Raw genomic sequence first — 15,401 nt, 5'->3', positions numbered from 1 at the left:
TCTATAGCCCTGGCTAGCCCAAAATTCACTATGATGCTCAATCCAACCTCATACTTGCCACAGTACTCTGGCCTCAGCTTCTCAAAGAGTGTTGGGAATTATAAGGATGTATCACCATGCCTGGCTCAAGTAATCATGTAACATTGTTGGAGAATGTTTTTCCAACATTCTGGGTATGGTACATATTTTATTGTCATGATTATAAAGGATTTCCTGACTCAGTATTTTGTAAAATATTGCTCTCCATCATCTTCTAATTGGCCAATAAAAAGCTGAGCAGCCTATCAGCTAGACAGAAGAGTAGAAGGCAGAACTTCCATGCCTTAAGGGAGAGAGAATGGGTCTCCAGTGGGTTCAGGAGTTACCATGAGGATGAAGGAGAAAGCTGGGAGAGATCAAGATGGCAGGTAACAGGATAGGTGGCTGCAGAGTTTGTTGGGAAGTAGGCCAGGCCAGCATAATCAGGTTAGAATAATTCAGAACCTGTCCAGCTTAGTGCCTGAAGCTTTTTAAAAAATAAACTAGTTATCTGTCACTTACCTAGGAGATATAAGGGGCAATAGAAAAGCCTCCCAAATTACTTTACATAGCACACCTCACACTTTCTTGCCCCAGGTAAAAATAGCAAGATTCCATGGAATTGCTCTCTTTGGTTCATTTTATTACACTAGTTACTTACTCTTCATTCTCTTTTGTTGATTCTTTTTTTCTTCCAGACCAATCAATGCTGAAGTGTCTCAAAGTCCATCCAGTTTTTCTTCATATTCACTGATCCAGGTTCATGCATTAAATACTATCACTACACTGACAATTCTTGAACTTTTAAGTCCTTTCCTGACAGCTTCCCTAACCTTCAACTGCTTATTGAACATACATTAAATATTTATAGGCCTTGGATACATAACATGGCCAAGAACAAGTTCTTGATTTTCCTAGACTTTGTTCCGGCAATATATTTAATAATCTCATGGACGGCTACAGAAACACTGATTCTTTTTTTCCTCTCAAATCCCACAAATGTTTTATCAAGGAATCTTGTTTGCTTGAACTTATCAAACATAACAGAATCTGATTACTAACAATCTCCTCATTGCCCCCATCTGTTGTAAGCCACTATCATCTTTTGCCTGGACTAATGTAAGTTTCCTAACTGACCCCTGCCTCTGCCCTGTCCCAACAATCCAAAGTGACTACTTCAATCTAAATATCTTAAAACTGAGCAAAATTTAATACTACCAGCCAGTATTAACTTCCTTGTTATGATACTTACTATACAATAGATACGTAAGATACTGGCACTAAGAGACCCGAGTAAAGAATGTAAGAATGTTTTGTATGTTATTGGGAGGAGGGCAGCTAAATTACATTTCTACAATTGAATATTAATCAGCTGTTAAAGAAATTCATGAAATTTGCAGGCAAATGGATGAAATTAGAAAAAAAAACATCCCAAGTGAGGTAACTCAAACCTAGAAAGAGAATATGTATTCACTTAAAAGGGATATTAACCAGATATAAGTAAATGATAACCAAACTACAATCTGTAGACCCAAAGAGGAAGGTTCGGGGGGTAGGCACAGAGATCTCTCTAGGAGGGGGATATAGAATACATCTTACAGGTGGACTGCAATGGGTGGATATGGGAAGGGGACTAAGGAGGGAAGAGTTGGAGCAGAGAGACAGAGTACAAGGAAAAATGGCTGAAATTGGGGGTTATTTTGGGATGGTGTGAAAACCTAGTGCAGTGGAAACTTCCTTGAATCTACAAAGGTGATCCCAATAAGGTCTCCTAGTAAAGGAGAATACAGAGTTTCAACTGGCCATCTCTTGTGGTAAGGCAAGGCTTCCAGTGACAGAATTATGTTGTATTCAACTGAGTTGTTGGCCAAGAAGATCCTATGGAAATTCTCAAATAATTCAAACTGTTGCCAAGACAAAAGATTGTTCTCTAGAAACAGATAGCAGGGCACCATTGCTGAGGATAATATCCACATTACTCACTGAAGATGGAAAAGTCAAACTGGAGCAGACCTGGAGCCTTCACCTCTACATTCTAGTCTCTTTGGTGTGGAAAGGTACTCTGCAGGCTACCAAAAGAGAAACATGGACACCAACCCAGCCACAAAACCTTTGGACTACATCTGTCCTGCATGAAAAGTATGTTAGGGTAATAATGGCATAGAATTTATGGGAGTAGCCAACCAATGTCTGATTTGACTTAAGGCCTACTCCACAAGAAGAAACCCATATCCAACACTGTTTGAGTAACTAAGAACCAGAGACTAAACAGCCCAGAGACTTCAAGTAAAACCAAACACTAGTGGTCTAAAATATAATAATAATAAATACAATAATTCCTAATGATGATCTAATATTCATAGATCAGTGCCTTCCTTATTCAATCATCAGGGAGGCTTCCTCTGGCAGCAGATAGGAACAGATACAGAGACACACAGCCAGACATTATGTGGAGTCTAAATTGGAGGTCTCTATCAAATCCTTCCCTCAGAACTCAAAGAATAACTTGGAAGAGGAGGCAGAAAGATTTTAAGAGCCAGAGGTGATAAGGACACCAGAACAAGGTCTTCTGAATCAACTAAGCAAGGTGCATATGAGCTCAGAGAAACTAAGGCAGAAAGCAGAAAGCCTACAGAGATCTACATCAAGTCCTAAGTGTATATATTAGAGCTATTAGCTTAGTATTTTTATGGGACTCCTGACTGTGAGAACAAGTGAATCTCTGACTGCTGTGCCTGCTCTCGGGGCTCTTCTCCTCCTGTTGGGCTGCCATGTCCAATTTCAATATAAAAGTTTCTGCTTCATCTTATTATAGTTTATTTTGTCATGTTTGGCTGTATCTCTTAGAAGCCTGTTCTTTTCTAATGAAAGACAGAATGGAAGTGGATCCAGAGGGGAGAAGTGGGGAAAATCTAGGGCGAGTAGGAGAGGAATATATTGTATCAGAAAATATTGATCAGGATATATTGTATGAGAAAATAAACTTTTCAATAAAAGAAAAATAATTAACTAATTAATAAAAACAATCAACAAAGCCACTGACCTTCTCTAGGCCTAGAAATATAATCTCTAAGCACATGGTTAAGTTCAGAAGATTAACTTACAGTAAGGGATAATAAGGAGTAGGGAGCGTTGTAACATATAAATCTCCATGTATTACTTACTGTTCCTAGCAGGAGGAAAGGAGACTATTGTAAGTCAAGGGAGAAGAACAACTTGCAGCCTGGCTGAGCTGTGACAAAAACTTAGCAAAATGCAGTGGAGGCCCTCCAGGGTTAGAGAACCAAAGACAAAAGGAAAAGCTGATGCAGATGAGAAGACACAGGTAATTTGCAGCTAGGCCTCTTCATGGCTTTGAATATCATAAATAGAAATTTAAATTCCTTTTATTGGCAAGGATAAAAACAAAAGATGTTCAAGCAGCTGGGTAGTAGAAGGTCTATTTTACAGAGACATGAAGACAGTCCTGATGAAAGGTGAAGATATTTCATTGCACTGTAGCAAATGGGAATGTAAAAGGGAGCAATCATGGACCGAGAGAAGCAGCTACTTAACATTCCAGAAAAGACAAGATGAAACCTAAAGAAGGGGAAGACAGCTGACGTTTTATTTTCTAAGCTGAAATATATTTTCTAATAAAGGTGCTAGTGTCAACTTACAGACAATATTTACTTATTTAATTTATGTGCATGTTTTGTCTGCATGTCTGGAGCACATTAGAAGAGGGAATTAGATTCTATGGGACTTTGGTTAGAGCTGACATGTGGGTGCTGGAAATTGAATCCAGGACCTTCGGAAGGGCAGCTAGTGCTCTGATCATTGAGCTATCTCTCCAGCCTCTACAGACAATATTTAATGCCAGGATTGGTGAGGGAAATCTCTAGAAAGCCAGCACTAACAGTGAAAACCTACCTACAAAGATTAAACCTTTACCCAGAATTTCCTTCTCAATAATTTGCCCCACAGACATAGTCATACTTTCAGAGTGTACAAAGATGCATTTATAAGCAAGAAGACTTATTCACTAAAGCATTATTTACAAAAGTCATTAATTACCAACATGGAAATGAATGACACAGCTCATCCTTACTGAAATAGTAAAGCAGCCATTAGAAAAAACAAAGAGTCCCGTGAAAGGGTGTTTAAAGTAAATTTTGTGCATGTGTGCAGACATATGCACATTTTCTAGCAGAGAGATGTCTACAGAAACATATGCATATAGTAACTCTAGCCCTGTTAAAAAAAATAAAACTGTATAAATAAATCATGAATAAACTGCACAAGAAAAGATGTAAAAGCAGAAAGCCCACATGTCTCTTATAGCAATTACTCCAGGGATAGAATGAGGACAATAACTTAGAAAAAAGAGGCTAGACTCTGTATTGTTTGTACTCTTCTATAATATTTAACTAATGATAATCATACATTACTTTGATAAGAATTTTTAAACTAAACCCAACTATCAATTAACAAAATTGAACAGGAAACTGAAATTACTAAAACCAAATAGGCTTCAAATAAACAAATAAAAACTGGCAATTCCATTTCCAATAAATACCTCTATAAAACACTCAGTACCTAAGACTCAAAAGAAGGGGCAGAAGATTTTAAAAAATAGAGGATCACAAAGTCTCCCATGAGAGTGTGTCTCCTAGGAATGTCAGAAGCTACACCCAACATAAAGTGTTTAAACATGAGCTTAACAAGGATATACCAATAGACAAGTGGACAGAAGGAAAGCCCAAACCTCAACCCTACAAAGAATTTTGTGCAATTAAGGCATGCTGAGGCAGGAAAGACAATCTTCCCTGGAGGGGGTACAGTTTCCTCAAAATTAAATTTCTTAAACTGGAAATTGCCATTCTCACCTTCAGTTCTGATCTCTCTACTGTCTTTTACAAAGTACCTTCACCATCCTCTCAAATTACCTAAATTAAAACTTCTAAGAAAAAAATTAAAAAATTTCTACAAGTAGACCTTATACTACCATCAGAACAGTTGCAAGTTCAAGAGCTAGCTTAGAAAATGCTGCTGATGAAAAAAGCAGTTCTGGAAAAGAAAGGAAGAGAGGTTCTCCTTCCAGGAAGTGATGGTGCTGACAAGGCTCAGAGCCCCTAACGTGCTGCTGATGCAGTAACGTCAGGAACATTCTATAAGGAAAATGTGAAATCGTAGAAGCTGTGGAAAAGGTAAAGTCTGGAAAGAGATTCAGTGAAGTGGTCACACAGAAAATAAAATCAGGCAAGGGGGGTGACTTGACCACAGGGACTGCTTCTAGAAGCAGCATCAGCTTTGTCTGTAAGCTGGATGAATAAGTCTGTGTTACAGACAGACCTACTGGTTACAGGGGGAAAATAGATATCATATTACAATGTTAAAGTAAGAAAATAATATGAAAGACTGAAAAGTCCTGGGAGTCATTGTATAATTTTCCTCCCCTCCAACTATTTTTAGTCAGTCAGTAAATATTTATCAAGTGCCTTCTGTGCCAAGAACTATTTTAGATACAAAGGAAGCTGTCTATACTTTGCTGGAAAATACAACTGGCAAACCCCAAAACCAAACCAACTGTAAGTCCTCTGGCTTCACACTCTCAGAAACCTCTGAAATGTCCCCCACAACCTCATTTTTTACTATAACTTTCATGATTCAAATGAAGATAAATGAGGAACTCTGAAGCTCTATACTTTGGGCACCTTTTGCTATTCTACCTTATACTATACCTTATATGATCATGAAGTTAATCATTACCTTCTCTACTGACATTCTTCAATGTCTCTGTTACTTTCTGAATAAAAATATAACCCCTAAGCATGATATTCAAAGCCCTTTATGATGCTTATTTATGTATTCTCCACACCCATTGCTAGGTTTACCCTGCAACCTACGGATTTCACACTAGCCATTCTGAACTTTTTACTGTTACCCAATACTGTATTTTCCTGTGCTCCACACCTTCAATATGCTACTTCTCAGATTCCTTTTCACAAAGCTGTCTACCTGGCAAAGTCTTGCACATTCCTTAAGACAAAATGCTGTAAGCTGAGATTGTTCTGTTATACATATCCCTATAACTTCCCAATTCAACAACTGTTCATAGTGGTTACCTTCTGTGAGTTCCTGAAAGACAAACTTTCAAGGTCTCTAATCCTAAAGTTCTTTAAGAGCTGACTTACTATATAAAACAAAGATAATTATATTTCTCTCACTAGGTTGTTTTAATAATACTGAATGTGAATAAAGCTCTTGCAAGGTGTTTGGCATTTAGTAAATATTCAGTAACTGTTCGCTTAAAACACCTCTTACAATAAGGTTTTATAAGTGTGCTGGGAGCACAGTCACTACCCTTCCTTCTTTAGTAATCTAAACAAACTAAAATATACCTCATCCATCCATCATCAGTTGCAATCCTGTATCAGCAATAGTCTCTCATGAAGGCTAATTCACATCAGCAATACAGAGCCTGCATGGTAACTACAGGCTTTATTTTATCTATTTCTTTTATTTAGAACTTGGTCCCCCATCTCTTTCCCCTCAGCTGAATTGTTGGCATACTGGTAAGTTCATAAGAAGATTTTTATTTTTATTTCTCATTTTACTTTAATATTAAAGTTATGCCATCTATTTTTTTTTGGCTATGGAAGTTGAAGTGTGCCAGTGTAAACAACTTTTGGGATTTCTTCTAGTATCATTCTGCCTTCTAGACCCATTCTTAAGAAATTCTCTGACGATGTCAGTCTTTATCAACATTTCTGTAGCATGCTTTCTGACTCATGTTTTAAATACTTCATACCTAGGTCTTAACTATCCTAATTTTTTAACTGTTGTTCATTGGAATTGATCTTAATTCCCAAAAGATGGTAAATTCTGAGTTCTTTGACTTCTCTATCTTACAAACTAAAGACACCCCTGAATATAAAAGCCAATAAATATTTCTAAATTTTGATGCCCCAAAAGGCATCAAAGTCTAAACAAAATCACAAGATAATGGTAGGTCACTGGATATAAAATTTGCATTCTGTTGTCAGTGGCCATATTTAAAAGTTGCATGTGGAACATGAATGGACACCCTCTTATACCTGAATGTTTCAGTATTATATGAACTACTCACTCATTTAAAAGCTCACAAAAACCTCAACTTTCAAAATTTAAGATTTACTTTCGATGAATCAATAAGCATGACAGCAGTGTAATCTTTTTTCATTACTATTACAGCAGTGTTCTATGATCATAAGTTCCTAAGAAAACAATCTGTGTTTCTGTTCTTTCAATTCCATATATGGGCATTGATTAATATATAATTTTGGCTTAAGATATGTTGAAACAATCTAATTCACAAAGCTTATTTATGTATGTTATGGAATTAATTTTTTAAATAATTATGTCTTTAAAACAGAGGCAAAGAAAGAAGCAATTCTTAAAAAAAAAAAAAAAAGTGTTACATTATCTAACTGTGATAGGCCTCTAAATAAACCCACTTTAAAAAACAAGATAGGAATTGGGGTTAAGACTTAATACAAAGTATATGCCATACAAGCACGGGGACATAGAATTACCAGAACACAGACAAAAAATTTGGTGTAGTCACATGTGCTTACAATCTGGGGAAGGAAAAAAGAGGTTCCCTAGGGCTTGAGGGCCAATCACCCCAGCTTTACTGGCAATCCCCAGAGCCCATAAAACAAGTTGATGGTACCAGAGCAATGATATCTGAGGTTGACTGAACACACACACACACACACACACAGAGAGAGAGAGAGAGAGAGAGAGAGAGAGAGAGAGAGAGAGAGAGAGAGAGAGAGAGACACCAAGCAAAGCCATTTAGTAAGTTACCTGTAATCATTCCGATCATCAGTTTTTATTCCAGGCCAATCTCTCTTCAGGTATTGACTAGCCAACTTCTGGATACCCTGTTAAAATATATAACAGGGATGAGAAAAATGGGACTTATGTAATACTCACTTCATGTAACTAAACTACTTGTCTGAACACACTGTTGTCATCTCAGGTTCTTACTATTACTTGGCTGAAGCATGGGACACATTTCTAAATTCCAGCAACCAAACTCTCATATACCAGGAGAGGAACAGGAGTATTCACTGTGGAACAGACAGATATACATTGGTTTCTTGAATTCAAGAGCAAACTTTGATAATGTTCCATATTTTAAGTATTTTTTTACTAAAACATACACGCAGCAAAAGTCACTTAAAATAGAAAAAAAATTTTACTAAAAATATACTCACTATAATCCATAAATATGAATGTCAACAAAACAGGATATTTATCTGTATATATATATTGAGGATTTAGGATTAGAAGAAAGAACATTTGTTGGGAAGAAAGGTCAAATTATTCATCCTATTATATATTCCTTTTAGATAAACATAAATGTGGTCCAATAACAAGATTAACAGGCTCTACGTAATAGATTTTTATTTCTTTATTTATACCCGTAAAAAGAATACCATGCTGAACAATCAGTTTAAAGAAAGGGTAGCTCAGGTAAAATCAATGCTTCATTCTATACACAATACCTTTCTTATAAGATCTACTGCCAAATCAATTAAGCCTAAGTCATCAAATGCCTGTGTTGAAATAGCATTTCTTCCTTCCAAAGCACAGCAAGAACTAAAGCTCCTTTGAATCTTAAGTTCTTCTTGAACTTGGCAATAGCTGGGTCTCACTTTCCAGATATGATGTATTCTGAGAACTCATCTTAATCTGAGAATTCATCTTAACTACAATTTCCAGCACTTCCACTTAACATCTCTTATACTCTAGGGAATCCAATTGGTAAGTCTTCCTTAGCTTCATAACAGTATCTTTCTCACTTCTGAACCTTGCTCATGTTGTTTCTATTACATAAATATCTTTCTACCTTCTCAATCGTAACTGTCATATTCTTACCTCTTTTCTTTTATTGACTCTTAGTTTTCCTAACCATGCACTCATAAGTATAAGCAAAAGAAAAGAACAGTTTCAATGCACATTTCATTTCATTCTATTAAAATAATTTATTATACTTTATTTATAGGTTGAAATTCTATATGAATGAACTATCTTTATGAACTACTTAGTTTCCCTGAAATATAGTTCTTAAAGGAGAAGCAGGATAAATATTTGATAATACAGTTTTAGAACATTATAGACTCATATTTTAAATAGGATGTGTTTTAATCAACTGTAGTCACATACCTGTAATCTATAGGAGGCCCTCCAATCTGGTTCCATTATCATGACCTCAATAGGCTTTGGCTTACTTGTTGCTTTCTTTGCCAGTTCCTAACTGTGACCCACAATAAGTTTTCCATGGACTCCTGAGAAACTTAGTAGCACCAGCTATGTATGTCCTTATCTTTTTCTATCTTTTAAACCAAAATCTATACCTTCAGTTACTCTATCATACAATACTATTTATTCATAATCCTCATATCCTGTTACTATCTTGTTTAATTTTTCTGTTTATTAACTATAAATTCCGTTAGGTAGGGATTATGTTTATTTATATATTTTTATAAATAAAGTAATATATTCCAAGGCTATAACAGAATGGCTAGCAGTTAGATGTTACTAAAATATCCACTGACTACATGAATAAATTTCACTTATACTACTGTTCCTAATGTATATCAATCTTTTGTGATTTTGTCATTGTAGGTTTGAAATGTTTGGATCAAAATTTCTGTGGTCCTTTTTGACTACAAATAAATTCTTCAATTATTGTCAAATTTGGCTACCCTTATGATTGAAAGAGATTATATGTCTCAAAGCAATGAAAAAGATAACCTGGAGTTTAATTCAATACCTATTTCATACTGCACATTAATATTTGAAAAAGTTAACTAATTCAAGATCTCTGAATTAAAAGAACTCTACAGAGAGAAATAAGCAGTATAAAACATAAAACATCAAGCAACATGCAGCTTCCAAAAATAAATATATAAATGTCCAAATAAGGAACAGATGATATAACTTTTTTTTAAAAAAAAATCACATATAAATGATACAGTAATTTTCAGCTTAATTAACTCTAAAGTGTTTGCAGAATATTTCACACAAAACAAGGTCTAAGAAATGAGCCTCTTAGAAGGGAAAGGAGCTGGGAGCAGTGGTGGTGCATGCCTTTAATCCTGGTACCCCAGAGGCAGAGGCTCTGTGAGTTCGAGGCCAGCCTGGCCTACTGAGCAAGTACCTGGTTAGTCAAGGCTACATAAAGAAACCCTGTCTTGAAAAACCAATGGGTGGGTAGCAGGGAGGCAGGAAAGAGGGAGAAAGAAGAGGGAAAGGATAGCACATTTTCTCTTAACTCTGTGTGTGAGACAGAGACCTAACTGTTAAAACCACAAGGAAATAGGATACTTTGTAATATTCAGATATTACTTAAGGTAATATGTTCATAAATAGTTAAATTCTACCCAGGCCTATAATCTTGGGAAATAGAATAAGTTTAAGGGCAGCCTAGTCTGCACAGCAAGTTCCAGGCCTGTATCAAAATGACAAGTTAAGCTTGAGCTAGAATCTCAAGTTCTCAAAAGTTTTTATAAACAGACATCACTTAAAGTAGATTTTATCTAATTCTTAAAAAAAAAAAAAATCAATGGATTAATTTGCTAACTTTTTGTGCATTCTAAACCACAAAAGCCGTTTCTAGAGCTCTAAACCACAAAGCTAGACTGTATTAAACTGAATGAACCTTTCAGAGATGAGTTGAGGGATTCATAAACTGGACAAACAGTGAGAACTCTAGATGAAAGACTTGATTCAAGTTAGTTTACAGAGACAGGAATCATGATTTCTATGTGCTCTATGCAGCTGTTCAAGATCTAATCTGCATAGATGCTCAGAAATATTCCATGACCATTATCAGTAAGGTCCTAAATAACATTTCATACCTCTGAGGGCATTTTATATACTTAAATTAACTAGTTCACCTTCTAAATTATGCTTAAAGCTACATCGTATAGATGAATGATCTGTTACAAAGAAAATTATCCACACTAATTAATTTGCTAAGGAAAATAAAGTTATGACTGGACATCTCTAAAAGACTTTTTCTTCAGTCACTCCCCTGACCCATGGGAGTAGTATATTCTCTAAAACTGGTCCACTAGGCATATATTTATTTATGTTGATTTGAACACCACATACAAAAAGTTCCTTTGACTAGCAATTAATTCCCACTGAAGCAGTGACTTCCATAAAAATGTAGTACTATCAGACAGCTTTTGGAACATCCAATGGCATCCTATTCCAACTTTTTAAGAAGCTGTTAGTGTCTAATATAAGACTTGCTTTGTTTTACCATTCAATAACACTTGCTGTATTTCCCTAACAAGTAAAGAAATACAAAGAAAGGCACTGTTAAGTAGACACTGGGAAATGGACTGATGGTTTAACCTTTGGCCCATTCACGACAGCAAACTGAGCAGGAGTGTGCTCCTGGCTCTCTGAAAGCCATTCTGTATGCAGCCATTCTTTCCACAGCAAATGATGAAATTAAAACTTGAATTTCACTAATATTGATATTGGGTGGCTTTTTTAAATATTAGGAAACAACATTCTGTATATGCTATACCTCTGTATCACAAAATTCTCAATGTTATATAAATGGTATTTTAAAAGTAAGTACACTGCATAAAGTAGATAGAAGGTGTGATAACAACCTTACCATACTCCCACATCAATTTCATAGTAACATAAGCTTTATAATTAATTCTCTTTTAAACTTATTCATTTTTGTATATGCTGGGAACTGAACCCAGACCCTCTCTCTATAAGAGAAGCAGATGCTCTTAACTATTAAGCCATCCATTCAAGGACCAGTTTTTTTTTTTTTTTCAATTTCTTGTTTTGATAAACAGGGTCTCACTGTGTAACACTGGCTAGCCTAGAACTATCTGCAGACCAAGCTGCTTCTCTCTCTGCCTCCTGAGTGCTGGGATTAAAGGGGGTACCATGACAGCAGCCTTAATTCCACCCTTCTCAAGAAAGGTTTGAAATGCTTGTTTTAATGTTTGTTTATTTGTTTGCTTAAAGACAGTAACAACTGAATTGAAGTACAACACTAAAATTGACATGATGGTAAGTATAGAGAATTAAAAGGTAAAAAACTGTAAGTCTTTAAAACAATACTTTTACAAACCAATCCAAATGATATTAGAGAGTAATATTCTAACTAGAAATTATACAACAAAAGACAAAAGGAAGTAGATACACATACACTATCCTATTTGATAAAGGTTTTGATCAATAGTTATATTTTAACAATTCTGCAATGTGGTATACAGATACTAGAATTAAACAAATAAACACATAGAACACAGATGATAGAAGCTATGTTACTCAATGTCGGAAAGAGGAAGTTATAATAAGCAAGATGGAGAAACTAGAACAAGTAACTTCATGGGTAAATTAGAACAGGAGGCATCTAAATAAAAAATATGCATAAAATAATTACATAGATGTACATATGTGAGTAGTAAAAAGCATCTAGCTCTTCCATTCAAAATCCTGGAAGCAATGACACCCAAGGAGTCACTATATGCACACAGTGTCAAGATCTTGGCTTCCAATACATTCTTCCAATAAGAATTCCTTACAAAAAAGCTGATTTCCAGAGCTAGGGTAGGAAATGCACTAGGTGCTCCTGAATCACATTACAGTGTCAGAAGGTAAAGACACACACACACACACACACAAACACACGATGGAGGAATCATGTCAACAGGGTCCAGGAGTCAACAACAAGCCTTCCATTAGCCAAGGATGCATTAATTTGGGACTAAAGACATGGCACAATGGTTAAGAGTACTGACTGGCCTTCCAGAAGACCCAGGTTCGATCCCAGAACCAACATAGTAGCTTACAACCTTCTGTAACTCCAGTTCCAGATAATCCAATGCACTTTTCTTTCCTCCACAAGTACCAGGCAAGCAAGTGGTGCATAAACATACAAGCAGGCTAAATATCCAGACATAAAATGGAATTTCATGTGTTCCACTATGTTCATAGCGGCCTTGTTTGTGATAACCAGAAGTCCCACAACAGAAGAATAGATACAAAATATGTGGTTCATTTACACAATGGAACACTACTCAGTTATTAAGAATGAGGACATCCTGAGTTTTGCAGATAAATGGATGGAACTAGAAAATATCATTCCTGAGTGAGGTAACTCAGACCCAAAAGTACATGCATGGTATGTACTCACTAATAAGTGAGTATTAGTCAAAAAAAAAAAAAAAATACAGAATAACCAAGATACAGTCCACAGAACTCAAAAAGGTCAACAAGCTGAAGGGCCCAAGTGAGGATGCCTCAGTTCCACTTGGGGAGGGAGAAGAAAGGAACCATAAGGGGATAGGGAGGGAGGGAGAGAAACGAGAATGGGGGGCAAAGAGGGAACATGATCTGGTATTGTGTGGGGAAAAAGGACTGAAGCCCTGAGGGCCAGCAGAAAAAATGTAAACAGGCAACTTTGGGAGGTAGGAGGCTGGGGGGGACCTTCCAGAATATATCAGAAACCTGGGAAGTGAGAGATTCTCAGGACCCAAAGGGAGAGACCTTAGATGAAATGCCCAAAACAGGGAGAGGAAACTTGTAGAGCCCACCTCCAGCAGAAAGACAGGGCATCAAGTGAGGGATGGGGTTGCCATCCCACAGTCAAAACTCTGACCCATATGTGTTCCTGTCTGAAAGAACTGCAGGGATGGAAATGGAGAGGAGCTTGAAAAAAAAAAGGTCCAGTGACAGGCCCAAAGTGGGATCAAGGGGAGGCCCCAAGACCTGACACTATCACTGAGGCTATGGAGTGCTCACAAAAAGAAACCTATCATGACTGCCCTCCAAAAGACCCAACAAGCAGCTGAAAGAGTCAGATGCAGATATTTGCACCCAACCAATGGACAGAAGCTGCTGATCCCTGTGATTGAATTAGGGGAAAGCTGGAAGAAGCTGAGGAGGGGTCGACCATGTAGGAGGACTAGCAGTCTCAATTAACCTAGACCCCTGAAATCTCTCAGACACTGGACCACCAACCAGGCAGCATACACCACCTGATATAAGCCTCTCCCCCCTTCCCCCACAACACATATACAGCCGAGGACTGCCAGGGATGAGTTTAGTCAGAGAAGATGCACCTAACTCTCAAGAGACTAGAGGTCCCAGGGAGTTTAGAGGTCTGGTTGGGTGGGGGTGGGGACATCCTCGTGGAGATGGGCTCAGGGAGGAGGTATGGGATGTGGAACAGTTGGAGGGTGACTGGGAGGGAAATTTGAGTTTAAAATAAATAAAATAAAGTAAAATGAAAAAGAATAAAAATAATTTCAGTTACAAAACAAGATAGTAGTCGAAGACATATAATCTACTCTGATATAAATAAAGAGCAGAGTCTGGAATGATGGCACACATTTTAATCCCAGCACTCAGGAAGCAAAGGCAGATGGATCTCTGTGAATTTTGGATCAACATGGTCAAAATAAATAAATAAATAAATAAATAAATAAATAAATAAATAAATAAATGACACAAATCTTCCACAAGGAGTTTCAACTAACTTACACAGCTACTGGGACACTGAAAAAGTTGGAGCTAGAGACCTCGGAGGGAGAAAGGAGGGAGAGGAAAAACGGGGAGGGGCAGGATCAAGTGTGGGAGGAGACAGGAGAAATACAGAGGGTCAGGAAATTGAACAGAGGTGTGTAGAAGTGGGGGATGGAAAACTGGAGGTACACACTAGAAAGTCCCAGATGTCAGGGAAGCAGGAGGTTCCCAGGACCCAATGGGGATGACATTAGCTGAAATATCCAACAAACGGGAGACAGAACCTGTAGAGACCATATGCAGTGGTTAGGCACAGTATCTGGTTGAGGGATGGGGCCAAATATATCTCATCTCAAAAATATTAACCCAGAATTGCTCCTATCTAAAGGAAATGCTCTTGGTCCTGTGGAGGCTTGATGCCCTAGTGTAAGGGAATACTAGGACAGTGAGGTGGGAGTGGGTGAGTGGGGGAGCACCCTCGGAAGCAGGGGGGGGAAGGGAATGTGATGGAGTGAAGGAAAAATGGAGGATAACATTTGAAATGTAAATAAATAAAATAACCAATAAAAAGGAATATATATATATATATATATATATATATATATAAAGTTTCCACTACTTAAAAGTGGGCTGTACTAAGAGAGTGATCTGTTTCCACAAAGTAGAGAATAGCAAAGGGGAAGAAGCCTAACACACACACACTTGATATATCATTTTTGACTAAAAAATTATACAGATAAATATATTCTAACATTGTAGTGGGAGATATTTAAATCTTCAACCAAGTATGACCAGTCAATGAAAACACAACTCAGTAATTATGAATATATTCTGTAAGC

At 36.9% G+C, this 15,401-nt stretch overlaps 1 protein-coding gene across 2 annotated transcripts in view; it reads right to left on the bottom strand.

The window, feature by feature from the left end:
* The window catches only part of Fchsd2 (FCH and double SH3 domains 2), a 185,586-nt gene that overhangs the window by 103,446 nt on the left and 66,739 nt on the right, over positions 1-15,401 (bottom strand). For both annotated transcript variants that reach the window (XM_034508835.2, XM_034508846.2), the window contains exon 4: positions 7,852-7,928. In XM_034508835.2, the coding sequence (XP_034364726.1) occupies positions 7,852-7,928 (77 nt within the window). The remainder of the gene's footprint in view (positions 1-7,851; positions 7,929-15,401) is intronic.

This window comes from Arvicanthis niloticus, chromosome 1, assembly GCF_011762505.2.
Source record: "Arvicanthis niloticus isolate mArvNil1 chromosome 1, mArvNil1.pat.X, whole genome shotgun sequence".
Taxonomy (NCBI): Eukaryota; Metazoa; Chordata; class Mammalia; order Rodentia; family Muridae; genus Arvicanthis; species Arvicanthis niloticus.
The sequence above is the reverse complement of the archived record's forward strand: the minus strand, read 5'-3'. Positions and strand labels throughout refer to the sequence as shown.